Here is a 16,363-nt window from a genome sequence, read left to right on the forward strand (position 1 = left end):
GGGCCATTTTAGCCATTGATAGCACTATGCTTAGGATAGGCCATGGCACAGAGTATGCACTCTGTCAGCATCTGTCGATTTAATAAGGAAGTGAATGAATGAAAAAAATCCACTAATGATTACAGCATGCCTGTGTTAAATATCTGGATGTTATACTTTGAGAAGGACGTTGCCAGTGTAAAGTTCCTCTAGAGCTGGGCAGACAGGATGCAGCAGGCACTAGAAACCCATCGCATATGAGCAAAAGCTGGAGAAACTAGAGATGTTTCACAAAGAAGATAAAATCCAAGGGAATTTGATAACTTTTTCTTTCATATATATAAAGAGCTTTCATGAAAGGAGGTACAATTTGTTCTGCAAGCTACCAGAGCCAGGACCCAGGAGAAGTTTTTAAGTAGCAGATTTCAGCTCAGCATAAAGAGCTTTCTAACAATTGGAGTGTTTTTAAACTGGAAGGGCCCATCTCAGGAAGTAATCTCTCCATCACTTAAAATATTTTAGCAATGGCTAGATAACCTGTCTATGGGGTTACTGTGAAAAGGCTTCTAGGATCAGTTGGGAGATTGAACTAAGATAACCTCTGAGGTCCCATCATTCCCAAGAGTTGATGAATCTAAATAATAAATAATTTTTTTCTCTTATCCAACATACCCAAAATATTAACTGAGAGTTATTACCTGTTTCCTGGTAAATTTCATTAGCCTTACTCTTGGAAAATGAGAATTTTCAATGTAACCATGGTTTGGTGGTTTGAGTAGAACAAATTCACAGTCAAATCCCTCAAAATATTTGCTTGGAATTTTGAGGTGGTCTTCCAGAAGTGCTTTGGAACCACCTTCTTGGACTGTGAAATTTTGTACCTCCAGAGGAATCCGCTTAGGGACGATATCCACCAAGATTTCAACTCCCCTCACAGCTTGGAAATCATTCAACACATCCAGTAAAAAACGGTCCTGTTGTTGGTCAGGCGCTGTCTGCACATAATGGATATTACCATCATCAATATCTTGTTGTGTAAAAATGAAAGAGGACTTTGCATCTGCACCCAAGCTGTTTTCTTCTGGTAAAGATTTTCGGAGGTAGCCATGCATTGGTGGAGTTCTGACAATGAACGTTGCCTCAGGAGGAATATTATCTTCATGCACAGCCTTGAGTTCATACATACAACACAGACACAAAATGAAAAACACATTAATACATGTAAGAATCAAGGCCCTGGAACCACATTTTTTCTATTAATGCCCACAAATGTCTTAAGTTATTACAATCAGGGTCGATACACAGAGTTTAAGCCTGGGTCTGTTCTGGTGACTATGCCAATATTTTGAATTTCAGCTCTAGTGGCAAAGAAAAGCAATGCTCAACAACATTTGAAGAGCTACTAACATATTAACAAGGCATCACCCACAATGGCAAAAAACCCAGGATTCAGAATGTTGAGGTGAAAGAAATAAAATGGTATACGGAGAAGGAATAAAAGATGGTGGAAGAAGTAGCAGTTGAATCATTAAAATTGTAAGACTTTAGAGGAAAGTTTATTTTTCTCTCCCATTTTAACTAGCTCAGCATTTTCAATATATATTTAATCTACTGATTCAGCAAAATCCATCTCAAAACTGTCATTGTAACTGATTTATAGTCACTGAAGTGCACATGCCCCCTTGTGGTGAAACTTAAACATAAACTCTCTAAGATCCTGAAAAAGAAATGAGAAAAGCAGGTGGGCCCCATATATCCTTATATGAGGAAAACTCATTATTTGGTTAGTAGCATTATATAAGTTTCAAGTGTAAAATTCTATAATGTATCATCTGTATATTGCATCCCCCCAATAAATTTAATTTAAAAAACATTGTACATCCCCTCTAAGGATATTATACATCCATTAAACTGATGATTATAAAACTATGTAAAATATGGAGAATTGATTAGTTTTTAATATTAATTTTTCAAAATACAGAATATAAGATACAAAAAAACCTCATTGCTTAGTAAACTGTTTCTGATTTGAATTCATTTCTACTTAATGTTTTTTGCTGCATTTAACATGCAAGTAAACTAGTTTGCAGTCCTGAGGGTAGAGTCAGACAGAATACCCGGCATTTGTTTCTGATTTGAATTCATTTCTACTTAATGTTTTTTGCTGCATTTAAAATGCAAGTAAACTAGTTTGCAGTCCTGAGGGTAGAGTCAGACAGAATACCCGGCATTTGTGGCCAATTGTCATAAATCAGTTTACATATCCTGTACAAGATTATCCCACAAAGAACACTCTCTCTTAACTCATCAGGGCTGTGCCTGCTGGAAGTTTCCAAGTAGGAGCCCCAGGGAACCAGGCAGCTTATGGTGTGAGGTCTCACGCCTAGAATTCCACTGGTCTAGGCAAATTTTATCCATCAATTTCAAGAAACTAAATAAGGCTACCATTCAGAGTTAAGGAAATAAACTGTGTAATACAGTATCCTCTGCTGGTTTAAGAATCCTTTTGATGATTGTTGGGTTACTCGAAGTTTTTATACCCTGCTTCATCACATTACAAATGTAACTCATACCAAATAAAATATTGGCAGTGTCGCTATGCAAAACTTTAAAAATAAAGGCCTTTTATTTACCATAGTATATACATCCCCTGCTCATTCCCAGTTTGTCCTACACTAAACACACAACCATACTTGTGTACACACAGCTTTAAAACGAGGCTTAGTATTACTTATGTTCCATTTTCAACCATAGCAAAATTAGTAGTATCAAAATCGTGAAAGCTTCCAGCATTTCTTCTTAATGGCATCTACATTTTATAAACCAATTCCAAATACCAAAAGAGACATCAACACAAAAGTAGCTTTCAGAAGCAAACAAATAGATTATTTGCCCCTGTGATTCTGGGAGGGTGAGACCCCGTGGTGTCAGGACGACTAGACCTACCGGGAGTCTTCCTCTACTCAGTTTTACTGGTTTTCCTTCCTCAACAACAAGGGTCTTGCTGTGTAGAACCTGGGTGTGATGTTGGTAGCTTTCCGAGGACACTTGCACGTAGACGCCCACTTCTAAATATGTATCTTTAACTTTCACTGTCAGGTTGAACACATCAAAGTTGCTACTGCCGTGATGCCTATAAATCACACGTCCTTGCTTCACGTCGTGCTGGGTAAACGAGTGGGACACGGAGCTGCTGACCAGCACTCTGCCATGCTTTGGGGGCCGCTCGATGTGGAATTCGATCTCGCGGTCCGTTCTAACATCTTGGTTGGTGGTGACGCTGAGGTTGGCTGCGGTGAGGCTGCTGTGCTTTCCTCTCTGTACGAGCAGCCCCGTGTTGTTGGCTATCCGGATGTAGGGGTCTGACACACTGACCTCAAGAAGGGACGACGTGTAGTGGACGCCATCTGTCACAAACAGCACAAAGCGGCCCGAGTCTGCACCCCGATGCTTGAAGAGCACACGCCCTTCTTGGAGGTCATCTTGCCTGAACTGGTAGAGTTTCTGAGTGGGGTCCCCGTCTCGTACCAAGTCCCCATTTGGGATGCCCCGCCGGATGTACAGCAACTGCCCATCGTCAAAATCTGAGTCTGGGTCGTGGTAACAGAGATCGGCCAGGGTCAATAAGCGCTGGCCATTCCGCACGACATGGAAGACCTTATCTACCACGCGCACTGGTCTCTCATCATTCTTCAGCCCAACAGAAACGGTGACTCTGATTTCTGGAGACAAATCTTCCATGTCCAAATCCCTGACATCTCCCTCTTGGCCTGTGGTGGAGGCCACGAGGAGGAATTCATCCCACTGGGTCTCAGAGTCATCGTGGACATACAGCAGCCGCTCCCCGACTATGTCTTCATTAGTGAATGTGGTGATGTTGTCACGACTTCCCAGAGAATTGGAAAAGTTAATCAGTTTCAGCGTCCCATGTTGAGGACTCTTGGTGATTTTATATTGGAAGGTCTGATTATCCAGGGTTTGAGCGAATAATTCCGATTTTGTAATTAATTTCCCTTCTCCTTCTTTTACAAATAATCCTCTGTTAGTTAAAATAATGTGTGTCTTAGCAGTTTTAAAGCTTATTGTAAAAGTATAATCTTTTGATTCTATGTGTTTTGCAATAATCGAGAACCTAAAAGTATCTTGTGTGTTTTCCCTGGGCCTCTCCTGTGGTTCATAAATTATCTTTGAGTCTGTAATATTTTGTTGGCTGAAGACTGAGTTTGTTTTTAGAACTTTATTCCCAAGTAGCAATTTTCCTTTCTTCGGTGGGGTCTGTAACTTAAAATGTAGTTCGCTCTCAGCGACTGTCCCACCCTCCGTCACAGCCCGTAAGTGATCAGAATTCAATACTTGTCTGTTTATTTTCTCGATCTCCAGAGGAACATTTTTTAGAAGTGTAAACTTTAGCCATTGTACAGTAACAGGAAACATCAGCTCGCCACTGGATTTTCCTTCTATGTTAACTTTAAATTTAAAGTGATCTGTAACATTTTCGAGCTGCAATTCTTTGAATGTACTACAGTACCGAACCCGACCCCGATCAATGGAACGCTGAGAAAAGGTACTAACTTGTTTCCATTCACCATTTGACCCCTGCCGCTGAATCTGGCCAAATTGGGGTAGACGAGTGATAACATAGTGGGTCTCCATCTCATGGCGTTCACCATTAACCTCCACTGACAAGTTCCTCTGTGTAATCAGAACCATGCCACCCTGCTGTACAACCACACCAGTTCTGTTGGCCACTTCAAAGTTCCAAGGAACAGCCATGACCCGTAACACCACTGTATTGCTAACCAGCTCTCCATCGCTTGCTCTGAGAAGGACCCGGGAGTTTCGATGGCCCCTGTGCACATAGAAAATGTGGCCATCTCTTAAAGCCTCATGGGTAAAACCATGAATGGCTCTCCCAGGATCATTGGTGTTTTCTAAAAACCCAGAATCTGAATTGAAGTTGCCAAGAATTGAAAAACTAAGACTCAAGGAATCCGTGTCAGGGTCTGACACATGTATTATATTTGGAGTCAGTCGTTTCTTAGAGTTCTCAAACAGGAGAAGCAAGTTTCCTTCAGGGAGCTTAAGGTGTGGGGGGTCGTTTACTGGAATGACAATAATGTTAAACACATAGGGAACATGTCCTTGCAGATACAATGGCATTTCCTTCTTGCTCTTGGAAGAGACTGAAAATGTGAAATAATCCCTAGGTTCTTCTGAACCATCATGGACATACCAAACTTTTCCTTGCCCCAAATCTAACATAGTAAAAGCCTTCTCCACTTCTTGCTCAGGGGGAACATCTAATCGAAGGAACCCATGAATAGGCATTTCCTTTATCTTAAATAGTACTTGAGAAAGATGGAGACTCAAATCTTTAAATTCCATATCCACTTTCAAATGCCTTTGTTCCAGTAAGGCTTGCCTACCTTCTTGGACCTCCAAGTTATTCAGAACCAAGAAATAGCTACTCGCATCTTGAAGAAGAGGCTCACCCACTGCACGAACAGCAGTGGAAAGGGGAATTTCTGACTGACGCAGGTTTTCTGTGATTGTTATAGAAGGATTTTCAGCATCACTATTCTTCATTTTACACCCAGCAGATATGTCTTTGGAAACAAGGGCATCCTTTAATGCTCTGTTTTCTGAGTTGGCTACCAAGCCCTTTAAGCACCCTTTGAAAGAGATTCCTCGAGCAGATTTCCTAGGCACAGAGGGAAGTTCTACTAACCTCCTAATTTCTTCTTTCTTACGGTTATCAAGACCTCCCACGAAGAGGGGGCCTTCAGGTACAAATGGTTTGATTTGCAAAGGCAGCAATGACCTTACCCCTTGTTCATCCACTATCAGGTCCAGATAACTTTCAGTGAATCTGAATTGAATAACATGCCACTTGTTGTCACTAACTGAGCTAGAAGAAGAAAGCTGACTATTACTTTTATTCCTTCCTACATGAGCCCTCAACCCACCTTGAACTATCTCCAAAGCAACAAAATCTCCTTCTTGACCTGACTGAAATACAAGCAAGGCTTGCTGAGTTCCAGTCTGCAAAGTAAATTCCAATATCCCTTCCCCTTGCACCCTCCATTGTGGGAAGGTGACATAGGATCTGGAGCTGAAGAAATTGATGGCTTCACCCTCCCCTGCAAAAAATTCATCATTGCATCCTAGTGACACCTCATAAACCTTCTTAAAACCAGGGTAAGATCTAAGGGATGGAAGGATCTCCCTCTGGTTAAATACCACACCCTCTACACAACCACGGAAATTGGGGAGCTCTTCATCTAGATAAGGGACATCAAGACCACCGTGGCCTCCTACGTAGATTCCATGTTGAAAGTGCAAATTGCGCATTCCACCAGTGATTTGGCCAGTTGTCTCATAATGTTTGTCAACAACCAGAGAGATATTATCTTTAACACAGTACAGTTCCACTAAATGCCAAGCCAAATCATCCATACGAAGCCTTTGTTCAGAAAGTACTTGTTCACCTGCACCCAAATTCACTCTGACCTGAAAGAGAAAGAATCATAATTAATCAGTCTCATCTCATAGTGCTTTATGCAGAAAATGGGGCCATTGAGAGAGAGAAAGAGAGAGAGAGAGAGAGAGAGAGAGAGAGAGAGAGAAACTTGGACATGAAAAACTCTTCCTACATTTATGGACTACATATTGAGGTTAAAATTTTTCAGAGTAAGGATATTTAAGACATGCTGGTAAAATTGGAGAGGATCCCACCTTTACAAATGGCACGAGATTTCATAATAGTGAAATAATACTAATCAAAGGGACATCTATTTTGTTCTCTCTCTCTCTCTCACTGTTTTTCTCTCCAGTGATTGAATGCTTACATGTTTTTAAGAATTTTTAAAAATCTTACCCACAAGTTTCCTGAGAGAAGTTCTATTATACAGTAGTCATTTTTCCCAATTGCAAGAAAAAGTAAGCCCTGTGGTTTGCTTGTTTGAAATTTTAATTGAAGAGATAACTCAGAGAAAACTTCTATGATGTTGAGCTCCACATAGCTTTCGCCATAAAAAGATGCTAGGGAGAAATTTTTAAAAAGAAGTATAAGTTAGTAACTTTATCACACAATGACTATTCCACTTTATATTGTCACCTCCCTTCAGGGACTGACCCTTCTAAAGAAAGCTGCCTTACCCAAGGCCACACCTGCTTCCTGGGGAGGCTCATGGATCTGACACGGGGGTATAAAATCTCTATGTTCTCTCACCCCAACTCAAGACAGTTCTGATGGGTCAGCCCCTCTTTAGAACTCTCAAGAGGAGTGGCTGAGGCTTCCACTAAAACTGAATCGCCACTCACTTCTCCATCTACCCAATACTGCTTCCTTCCCTCCCACAGGGGTTCATCCTGGGTCACTGGTGGGTGAACTGGCATAACAGTGGAAGGGAACACATAGGCTACGAAACATCAATCTATGAAAAATGTAGGGCCAATAGTAACTATGAAGTCAATGGAAATGGGTGTCTACTGCTAGGTTTGAATGAAATTTCAGAAAAAGATAAGGAAAAGCTAGGAGAGATTAGCTGACAATTACAAGCTGAGTGTGAAGGCTGGAGGGCTTCCCTGGTAGCATATAAATTTTCTCATATCCTACAGCAGGAGGGCAGAGGAAGTTGAGACTCCCACCCAGGAATTAATCATCAGAGTAGTGGAGCTCCAAATAAAGCCCCAACTAAGACAGGCTTGCTCTGACAAGGCGAAGGCCCTGGTTGGGGAAGAATGTAACCCTGACATGTGGAATGGGAACATTTGAATAAAAAATTCCTTGTTTATTCAACCATCTCCTGCACTATTCCATGAGTTTCCTATGATCAGGGACCTTATCTTTTATATCTTTCTCTCTCCAATACCTAGCACAGTGCCTGGCACACAGGTGGTATAATAGAGTCTGTTGGTGCCCCTTTTAGATCCCTTTTAAACAGGGTGGTGCACACATCTTCCAGCTGATTAACTTTGTTATCCAAAAGTTTCCATAAAATTATAACCCCTGCCTTGGAGGCAACCTATAGCCAATGACTGATTGAAACAGATGTATAAAGTATGTAGAGCTAGCTCTGTGTTGCCACTCATATTCCAGTGCTGTCTGTGGGTAGTCTGGGATTACATCAGCTGAGACCACGTCTTTGCTTGGTTGCTTCCCCTGCCCTATCCTGCTTCCTTCACATCCTTACAGTCCTCCCCGTGTAGTACTCACTCAATAATTCACTTACACAAGAACCCCTGCCCACTCCTCCCTCTCAAGGGAATCACACCTAAGACAGGCAGGGAGCAAGCAAGTATTTATTGAACCACACTAATCCAACCTAGTAGACCCTGATTTTATAGTGGAGTAAATTCAGACCTAGAGAAGCTTAGGGACTTACATAAAGTCCACTATTAGTTATAAATAGAGCAAAGACAAAAACCAGGCATTCCCAACAACCAATCCAGTGTTTTCACCAAGATATGAAGTTGATAGAGATGATTATGATCTCTACAGACTTTCTCAAATATGTACAAGCACCCTTTTCTCTAGCTAAAAACAGCCATTAGTAATTCAACTCAAACTAGAATGTAGAGTTAAGGGCATAACATTGACATAAGTAATTACAAACCCACTAGCTATCCTAGTTTATCCTCCTGGCCTTCCCATTACTGAATCCCCCCACTCCAATTTTGGACAGACTTAGAGGCTGTATTGTTAAGTTTTCAAAATCAGGAAATGTTTTCTAAGTCGTAAAATCTACCCCTGAGAATGACTAAGTAACATTAATAAACAACATCCCTATATTTTCCCACGGTTCACCTCTCTGGCACTAAATCAATTCTAGTCCCGGTTGGTGGCTAGAAATTTCCATTGCCTAAGGGGAAAAACAAGGAAGCAGGTTTAATACCTCTGGTTTTAAAACTTCCTCACATACCTCCAAATTGACCCCAACTTTTGTGGCCCCCAGTAAGTGCCGCAAAACAACAATGAAAAACAAAGAGAAGCACAAATAAAACTGACGCCTAAAAAAAAAAGGTGATCTCTACCTGCAGTGAAGGAAAAGTATGATTTCAGTATTATATGCATGTAGCAAATCAAGTTGAACAAGATTCAGAGCAACGTCCCGGTTTTGTGTGCTTAAATAAAAGGTGAAAAGATTGAATAGAAGCCAAAGTTTGGCAGTAAGGTGGGTAAAATAATTTTAATTGAAAGTAAGCCTTTCTATTTCTCTCTAATTTATCATAAGTGGGTAATCATTTTCTCTATCTTAGAACTGGTTCCCATTCGTTCTTCCAAACTACATCTTTCTGGTTTTTTGTTTGATTTGTGTTTTGTGTTTGTTTTTGGGATTTGTTTTTGGGGGCGGGGGGGGGTCTTACTATTTATTGAGCACCTACTATGTGCCAGGTACTATCAGGAGTTAGAGGTAGGAAATTAATAAGACAAAGGGGCTTGCAGTCAGAGGAGAAGGCTGCTTAGAAAGAAGAGTTCATCCACGTGATATTAGCGAGTTGGTGCAGCAGAAGCTTGTTTGGGGCCCAGCTGGCATATGAGGGAAGGAGCAATCTAATTATAAAGCATCTCTCCCTGGCAGGTTTAAGTGCTCCATCCTATGCACACTTATTCTGTCCACAAATACAACAAGTGTGTGTTTGGTACTGGGGATTCAATGGTGAATGAGATATAGACTGCTAATCATGCAATTACAGTTGCTAGATTATTAACTGGGACATGCAGACCAAAACAGAAGCACTTGGCCTAGTCAGGGAGGGTGAAGTAAGGGCTCCCAGGCAAGGCAATGGCTTCTAAGAATAGCTGGTGAGGGGTCGGGGAGAAGAAGAAAAGAGAAAAAATAGAGAAGAATCAGGAAGGAAGGAAAGAGATTACTGCAGGGAACTGAAAGTCCAGTCTGGCCGAGCACAGTGTGAAGGGGGTAAGCCACAGTAGAAGTGGCCAGTATAAGAGTTCAAGGTCAAACAGTCAGAGAGAAAATGCCATTGCATCCATCTATCTGAAAGGCCTGCCCAATTTAAAATGTGCATGCACACACACACACACATGCTTGCAAATGCACACAGCCAATGGATAGCTACACCTTCAAGGTCCTTCTCATGATCTCTAATTACTTTCTTTGTTTTTGTGGTTATTATTCAGCCCCGATACCAAACCACCATAAATAGAATGTAAGATTTTGAGGTCAGGAGCCTTTATTAGTCTTGATCTCTGCTCAATATTCAGTGTGTACAACAGTGCACAGCACATAGTAGGCACTCAATAAACGACTGCTTTGGAAGTCAAGTCAAAGGGCTCAGACTCAAGCCAAAAAGGGCCATGAAGGGATCAAACAGAGAAATGACACAATCAGATTACAATTTAGAAGTTGACTCTGGATGAAACGTAGAGAACGAACTCGAAGGAATGTCGCATTCAGGGAAGCAGATGAGGAGAAGTGGGTGGGCTCAGGAGATATTTAAAAAGTTGGACTCTCAGGGAAGGGAAAGAGAAAGGACAAGGAGGCAAGTCCAGATTAACTTCTAGATTTCTGGCTGGGTATCTCCTTACTGAGAAGGAGACCCTGGGAGGGAGGCTTCGGTTTCCTTTTGCTTTGTTTTGTTGGTGCATGTTCGACAAGAAATTTTCAATGAACAGAGGAGCAAATGGCTGACTGACTGGATCCCCAAGGGTAGAGACCCACTCATCAGAGGGCCTTACAAATGATATTTAGAAGGTTGAACCTTAGTCTGCATTACTGGTTTTTAGTTGAAAAGAGGCATATCAGTTGTATGTTTTAGAAAGATCGGTCTGGTGACTCTGAGGGAGAATCAAAAGTAGGATGAAAACGTATTGAGAAAGTATTCCAAAAAAAGATTTCAGAACTGTTTGCTTTCACTGAAAACTTGAGTTGCCTTTTCATAATATAATATTTGAGGTAATTTTGTATTATACCTTTTTACATACCGCCCTTCTTCTAAAAGTGTTCTACAGATTATATATCATAAGTGTAGAATATTATTTTTTAAATGAAAATTAAAAACAACAGAAAATTTCTCTGCTAAAATATTTGCATTACACAAAGTCCTAAGGTGAGACCCTCAGAGGAGCTTTATATACAACAGCTCTTCCTCATGCAGGGTCATCGGAGTGGAGCAACCTGACTGGGAAAGAAAAGGCACATTTTGCCCCGCAAAGCTATTCTTAAGAATCTCTACAGTGTTGCATGCTTTTCCAAACTGAAGTTGAATATTTTTTCAAGAGAAAACTACCTTTATCCAGAGCACTCTGAGAAAGAAGAAAACTTACAAGTAAGAAATAACTTAGCACACACATCTAACATGCCCTGGGGGGGCCCAACCTCCATGTTCATTGAAAGCAAACCCACACAGGGACAGTTCTAAAAGTCTCCCCAACAAAACTCAGGTCCCCTAATATTTAACTTGGAATAAAATGAATGAGCAGAAGAGATAGATATTTGCTCCATGGCTGTAGAGCAAGCAGTTGAGGGGATGTTGAGCTGGGGGTTGGGAACATTGGGGCCGATGTGGGAGGGACCCTCTGGCACCACATCTATGCTAAATGTGTTACTGACACTGTTGGGAGGGTGGCGGTGGTGCTGGTAGCAGGTCCAGGGCCACTGTGAAGATGCAAATTTTGGGTTTCCAGGTAGAGCCCCAGCAATTCACAGCCTTGGAATTCTTGCGGTTTCAGAACAGGGCCCACCAGGCGGCTCTCGTGTTTCATTCATTCCCCAAACGTTAGCCTCCATGCCAGCTGCTCAGTTTGCAAAGAGAAAACCGACACTTAGCCTTGCCCTTACCTCGTCTCAATGGGGCACTCACTCCAGGGCTCAGCATATGGCCCTGAAGACTGTGCCCGGCACAACTCCTAGGGGAGCTATTCATATAAACTGTAGATTTCTATAGCACCCCTTGGACTGGAGCAGTGAGGCAGACCTGGTACCCCTCCACCCCTGATTGTTCTGACAACTGCCTCCTTAGTGACTACAGAGCCTACGTCCTATCCTGTGTGTTCCACTATATGACCCTTACGCATTTCCAGGTTTGCTCCCCCGCTGTCTGGGAGCTTTCCAGGTCCCAGCCCGTCTCTGGAGTAAGTGCTGGACCCAGCTTCGCTCCCCACAGGGCAGAACCATTCCTAAAGCTCCCAGCCCCCTCATTCCTCTCTGATGGCATGCTTGATCTCTGACTGTCAGAACAGTATGGCTCTTGTGTTATCGCTTTTACTAGGACAGAAACTCCCTGTGTAAGTTCCCTATTGTTGCTGTAACAAATTACTACAAATTTAATGGCTTAAAGTGACATAGATTTATTGTCTTACAGTTCTAGAAGTTAGAAGTCCAAAATAGGTCTCACGGAGCTAAAATTAAAGTGTCTGCAAGGCTGCATTCCTTCTGGAGGCTCTAAGGGGAAATCTGCTTCCTTGCCTTTCGTCTTCTAGAGACTGCCACGTTTCCTGGCTCATGGCCCCAGCCAACAATCACATCACTCTGCCCCCTCCTTCCATCATCACATCTCTTTCTCTGCCTCTGCCTCTTCTGCCTCCCTCTTACAATAACCTTGGGACTGCTTTTAAGGCCCACTTGAATAATTCAGGAGAATTTCCCCATCTCAAAATCCTTAACTGATCACATCTGTACAGTCCCTTTTGCCATTGAAAATAACATATTCCATGTTCGGAGAATTAGTATGTGAACTTTTTTTTTTGGGGGGGGGGTCACATGTTATTCTGCCCACCACCATCTCCAGGGGGGATTCAGTCACTCATTCAGTCACTCATATTTTTGTTGAACACCTATCATTTGCAGGTACTGGACTAAGTGCTGGGAATACAGAGATGAATGAAGCAGTAGCATTGGAAAAGTCCCCAGAAGCAGAGGGTATGAGTTTTGCATAACCTATACAGCTATATTTTTTTATTAAATTAAATTATTTTTTTAAATAAAAACCTGGGAGTTTTGACGTCCCTACATAAATCAGCCACTCAAGCCACTCTGGGGCTCACTTATTCCCACAGAGCAGCAACCACGTATGGGGTGTGGATGCTTCAGCGCCACGGTCCCCCACGCCCGTCATCCCCTGCCTCTCCAGCTGCTGCTTGCCCCAGCGTGACTCACGGGCCACTCTAACCATTTGGGTTCGGGCACCACAGCTTCAGGCAAAAAAAGCAAGTGACGTGCCAAGATTCTTCATTGCAGAGCCAGAAGAAAATATTAGGACTTCTGGGGGCGGGGGGGGGAGGGGGTTAATCTAAAAAGGAAATAACTGAAGCTTTATTCATCTCTACTTTACAGGTTGATTGGCAACCTGCCTCGGCTGGCATGTGAGTCTCACCTACTGGCTACACAGTCTCCCTAAGGGAAAAGAATTTCTACAGGGGTTGGCGGGGTGCCCTCGCTCTTCCGCTCTTTTCTCCATTCAGAGACAGGCCACATATGGGCTTGCCTGATTAACGGGGTTGACAACAATATTATCTCTCCATAACTAAATAAATCCTCCCAAAACGGATCATTTACTTTTAAAAAATGCCTGCAAATGCAACAATTAGAGGTTTTTCTTAAGGAGAGACTTTCCCTGGAAGTTTGCCTGGAACAACTTCGACCATTCTCTCACCTGTAAGCCAACGGAATTGCTGTTAACTGTGATCATACCCATTTTTAAGCAGTTTTGTGTTCAAGCCAATTTGGAGACCCAAACACTCAGCTCACTGCTTAATTCAACATTAAATTTTATAATTCTATTTTGCCCTCTATCTTCACCATTGTTAATTAAGAATCTTTTATTTTTTAATTTCAACAATAAAAGGGTCAGGATGACTTAAAAATTCCTGCAAACAAGTCATAGATTAAAAATGTATGCAAATAAGGCAAATGAACTGGCAAGAAGGTATGAGAAAAATGAGAAATTATTGAACAATTGACAACATGTGTCTAGTATAAGTATATACTGTACCTTGAGAAAGTGGTTAGTGACAGTAGTACTGATATACTGGGGATGTATGCTGAAGATATTCTTACCGAGAAAATCTGTTTACCAGACAAAGGTGGCTTTCTGCTGTGGTGAGACTCACCAAGTGAGGACACATTGCCCTGTGTCCTCTGAGGACCCAAGTCTGACAATTAGATTCTTCAAAGCAACAGCCTGAATCGCCCAAAGAGATAAGGAAGAAACCTAAATTCAGATCACACGTCTGGCTGACCACACACGCAAGAAAATATTCTCCAAAGTAGCTTTTGGTAAGACCTCAGTATCAATATTTGTCATGCAATTGGAGCCATGGGTGAAGAATAGTATGTGTGTTAAAGTATATGTTATGGAATTTTTATTCAATATATCTCCTCTGTCCACATTCTGAACCCCTAAATGGATATCTTACCCATCAGCTCTTGGCCTCATACCCAAGTTAATTGCACAGAAGAAGAGGAAAGGAGGGAAATGAACATGTATTAAGTAGTTCTTATGCTGCTAGGAAGTCTTACAGTTATTTTATTCAAGCCTCTCTGAAGAAGCTATTATCTCAGTTTTACAGGTCTTGCGAAATCAAGACCTAGAGAAGTGAAGTAACTTTCCCAAAGTCAATCTGAGAATATATGATAGCACCAGATTGAAGCCCAAGTCCATCTAACTCCAAAGCCTTGGGCTTTTCATCACCATACATTGACCATCAGGATCACGGGCTCATTGTCCATCACACCCAATCTGGTCCCCAGTGCCCTCTCAGATCTCTCTGGCCTGCAGCTCACACTTTCCCCCTCAAAGCCACACCAAAGACACAAGTTACAGCAGGACTCAGACTTTCAGTTCCCTGATTGGCCCAATCCACCCTGCCTGCCAAGCAGGAAGGGGCTGGGGAAGGGGCAGAGGAAGAACCAGGAAGGAAGGAGGAAGAGGAGGAGGGAGGGGCTCTGGAAGGGCCCTGAAAACAGCAGGAGTGGGGCAGAGCTGGAGGAGCTAGAATGAGACTCGGGGCCACAGGGCAAGAGTGAGGCAGTCACTATTACAGAGTGGTCACTGCTGGAACACCACTCCACAGCTCCTAGTGAAATCGTCAGGCGCTGTAGACAGCAATGACGCTGTGTATGCCTAAAACGAAGTAAATAAGGGTCCAGAATTGAATATGAACACTACAGAGATACTGGCCTTTGATTTAGAATGTGTTCTCTAAAAATGGCTCGAAGGAAGCCTTTTGTTGAACTGAATTAAATTTCAAAGAGCCATGGAAGGCGGGAAGGCCCAAACGCAGGGTTCAATTATGTAAAAAGTCTCAATAACTTGGTTTTATTAGTAATCTTTGACTTCTAAAGAGCACCATGAAAATGTAAACACTAACAGCGAATCGGGCCCAGAAAATTCAAGCGAACATGTAGAGGGATTTATGGAACAACAGGCCAGCAATCAGAGTATTTCGGGGCTGAGTTTAAGGCCCCCAAACCTCTGATGGTCAGCTTACCCAGGAGCTCCCAAGGGGCCTGGGTAAGGGGCAGAGCTGGAAAGGATCGGAAGGGAGGACAGCGGGAATCCTTCATGCTGCCAGTCGGAGTACAACCAGGAGTCCGGCTTTCAAACCCCAACTCCGCGGCGAGGATCGCGCGGAGGTCAGGTAACAGGGCCCTCGCCTAGGGCTCCACGCGTGGCCGGAATCCGAGGGGCCAGGCCGCACGGAGCGAGGAGTTGGAAGCTTTGCGCGGCGGCGGCGCCGAAGCCACTGCGCAGGACGAAGGAGTCTCCTCCCCCGGCCGCCCAGCTCAGGAATGAACACCCGGCCTGAGAGTTTAAGCCGGGATCGCAGCGGGACTGGCCCGGCCTGGCGTTTCTGGGGTCCCCAGAGCACAAGGGGGTCTCCCCGCCCGCGCCCTACCTCTTGCTCGCCACCCACCCTCTTCCAGCGGGCTCCGCGCGCGGCCAGCCGGGGAAAGGACGGGGAGGGGAAGTTCGGGCGCGTACCTCCGAGCGCCCCGCAGAGCCCCAGGCAGGCGGCGAGCAGGACGAGGCGGCGGGCCGCGCCATCCCGCCACGGCGGCCCCGCACCCCGCGCTGACTCCCGGCGGCCGCCGAGCTACCTGCGCCGGCCCCGCTCCGCCCGCGGCCCTGACCTGTAGCCTGGCAAGGGGGCGCCGCCCCCAACCAGCTCGGGGGCTGGACCAGGGCGGGGAGAGAGCCCTGTGCAACCTGCAGCTGTTGCGCCTCATCAGCGCTCGGCTTCACTCGGATCCGCGGCCCTGCGGCTCACTGTGGAATCAAACGGCGCTGGTGCGAGGGTCCCAGCGCCCCGACAGGCGCAGAGGACACGGAGTTCGTGGCCCCCGCCCTGCCGGACGAGATCTGCGATGGAGTGAAGTGTTCAAGCTGGCGATGGTGACAACTGGAGGCTGGAGGGGTT

The 16,363-nt window shown here is 43.9% G+C and overlaps 1 protein-coding gene across 1 annotated transcript in view; it reads right to left on the reverse strand.

The window, feature by feature from the left end:
- Positions 1 to 15,980, reverse strand: part of LOC109382152 (chondroitin sulfate proteoglycan 4-like) — a 53,888-nt gene extending 37,908 nt beyond the window's left edge. The window contains exons 1-4 of the mRNA XM_019641454.1: positions 15,928 to 15,980; positions 6,857 to 7,020; positions 2,926 to 6,489; positions 678 to 1,148 (exon numbers count right to left, since the gene is read on the reverse strand). Coding sequence (XP_019496999.1) covers positions 678 to 1,148; positions 2,926 to 6,435 — 3,981 coding nt within the window. The 5' untranslated portion in view covers positions 6,436 to 6,489; positions 6,857 to 7,020; positions 15,928 to 15,980. The remainder of the gene's footprint in view (positions 1 to 677; positions 1,149 to 2,925; positions 6,490 to 6,856; positions 7,021 to 15,927) is intronic.
- Between the last annotated feature and the right edge of the window lie 383 nt (positions 15,981 to 16,363).

This window comes from Hipposideros armiger, unplaced genomic scaffold (genome assembly GCF_001890085.2).
Source record: "Hipposideros armiger isolate ML-2016 unplaced genomic scaffold, ASM189008v1 scaffold_60, whole genome shotgun sequence".
Taxonomy (NCBI): domain Eukaryota; kingdom Metazoa; phylum Chordata; class Mammalia; order Chiroptera; family Hipposideridae; genus Hipposideros; species Hipposideros armiger.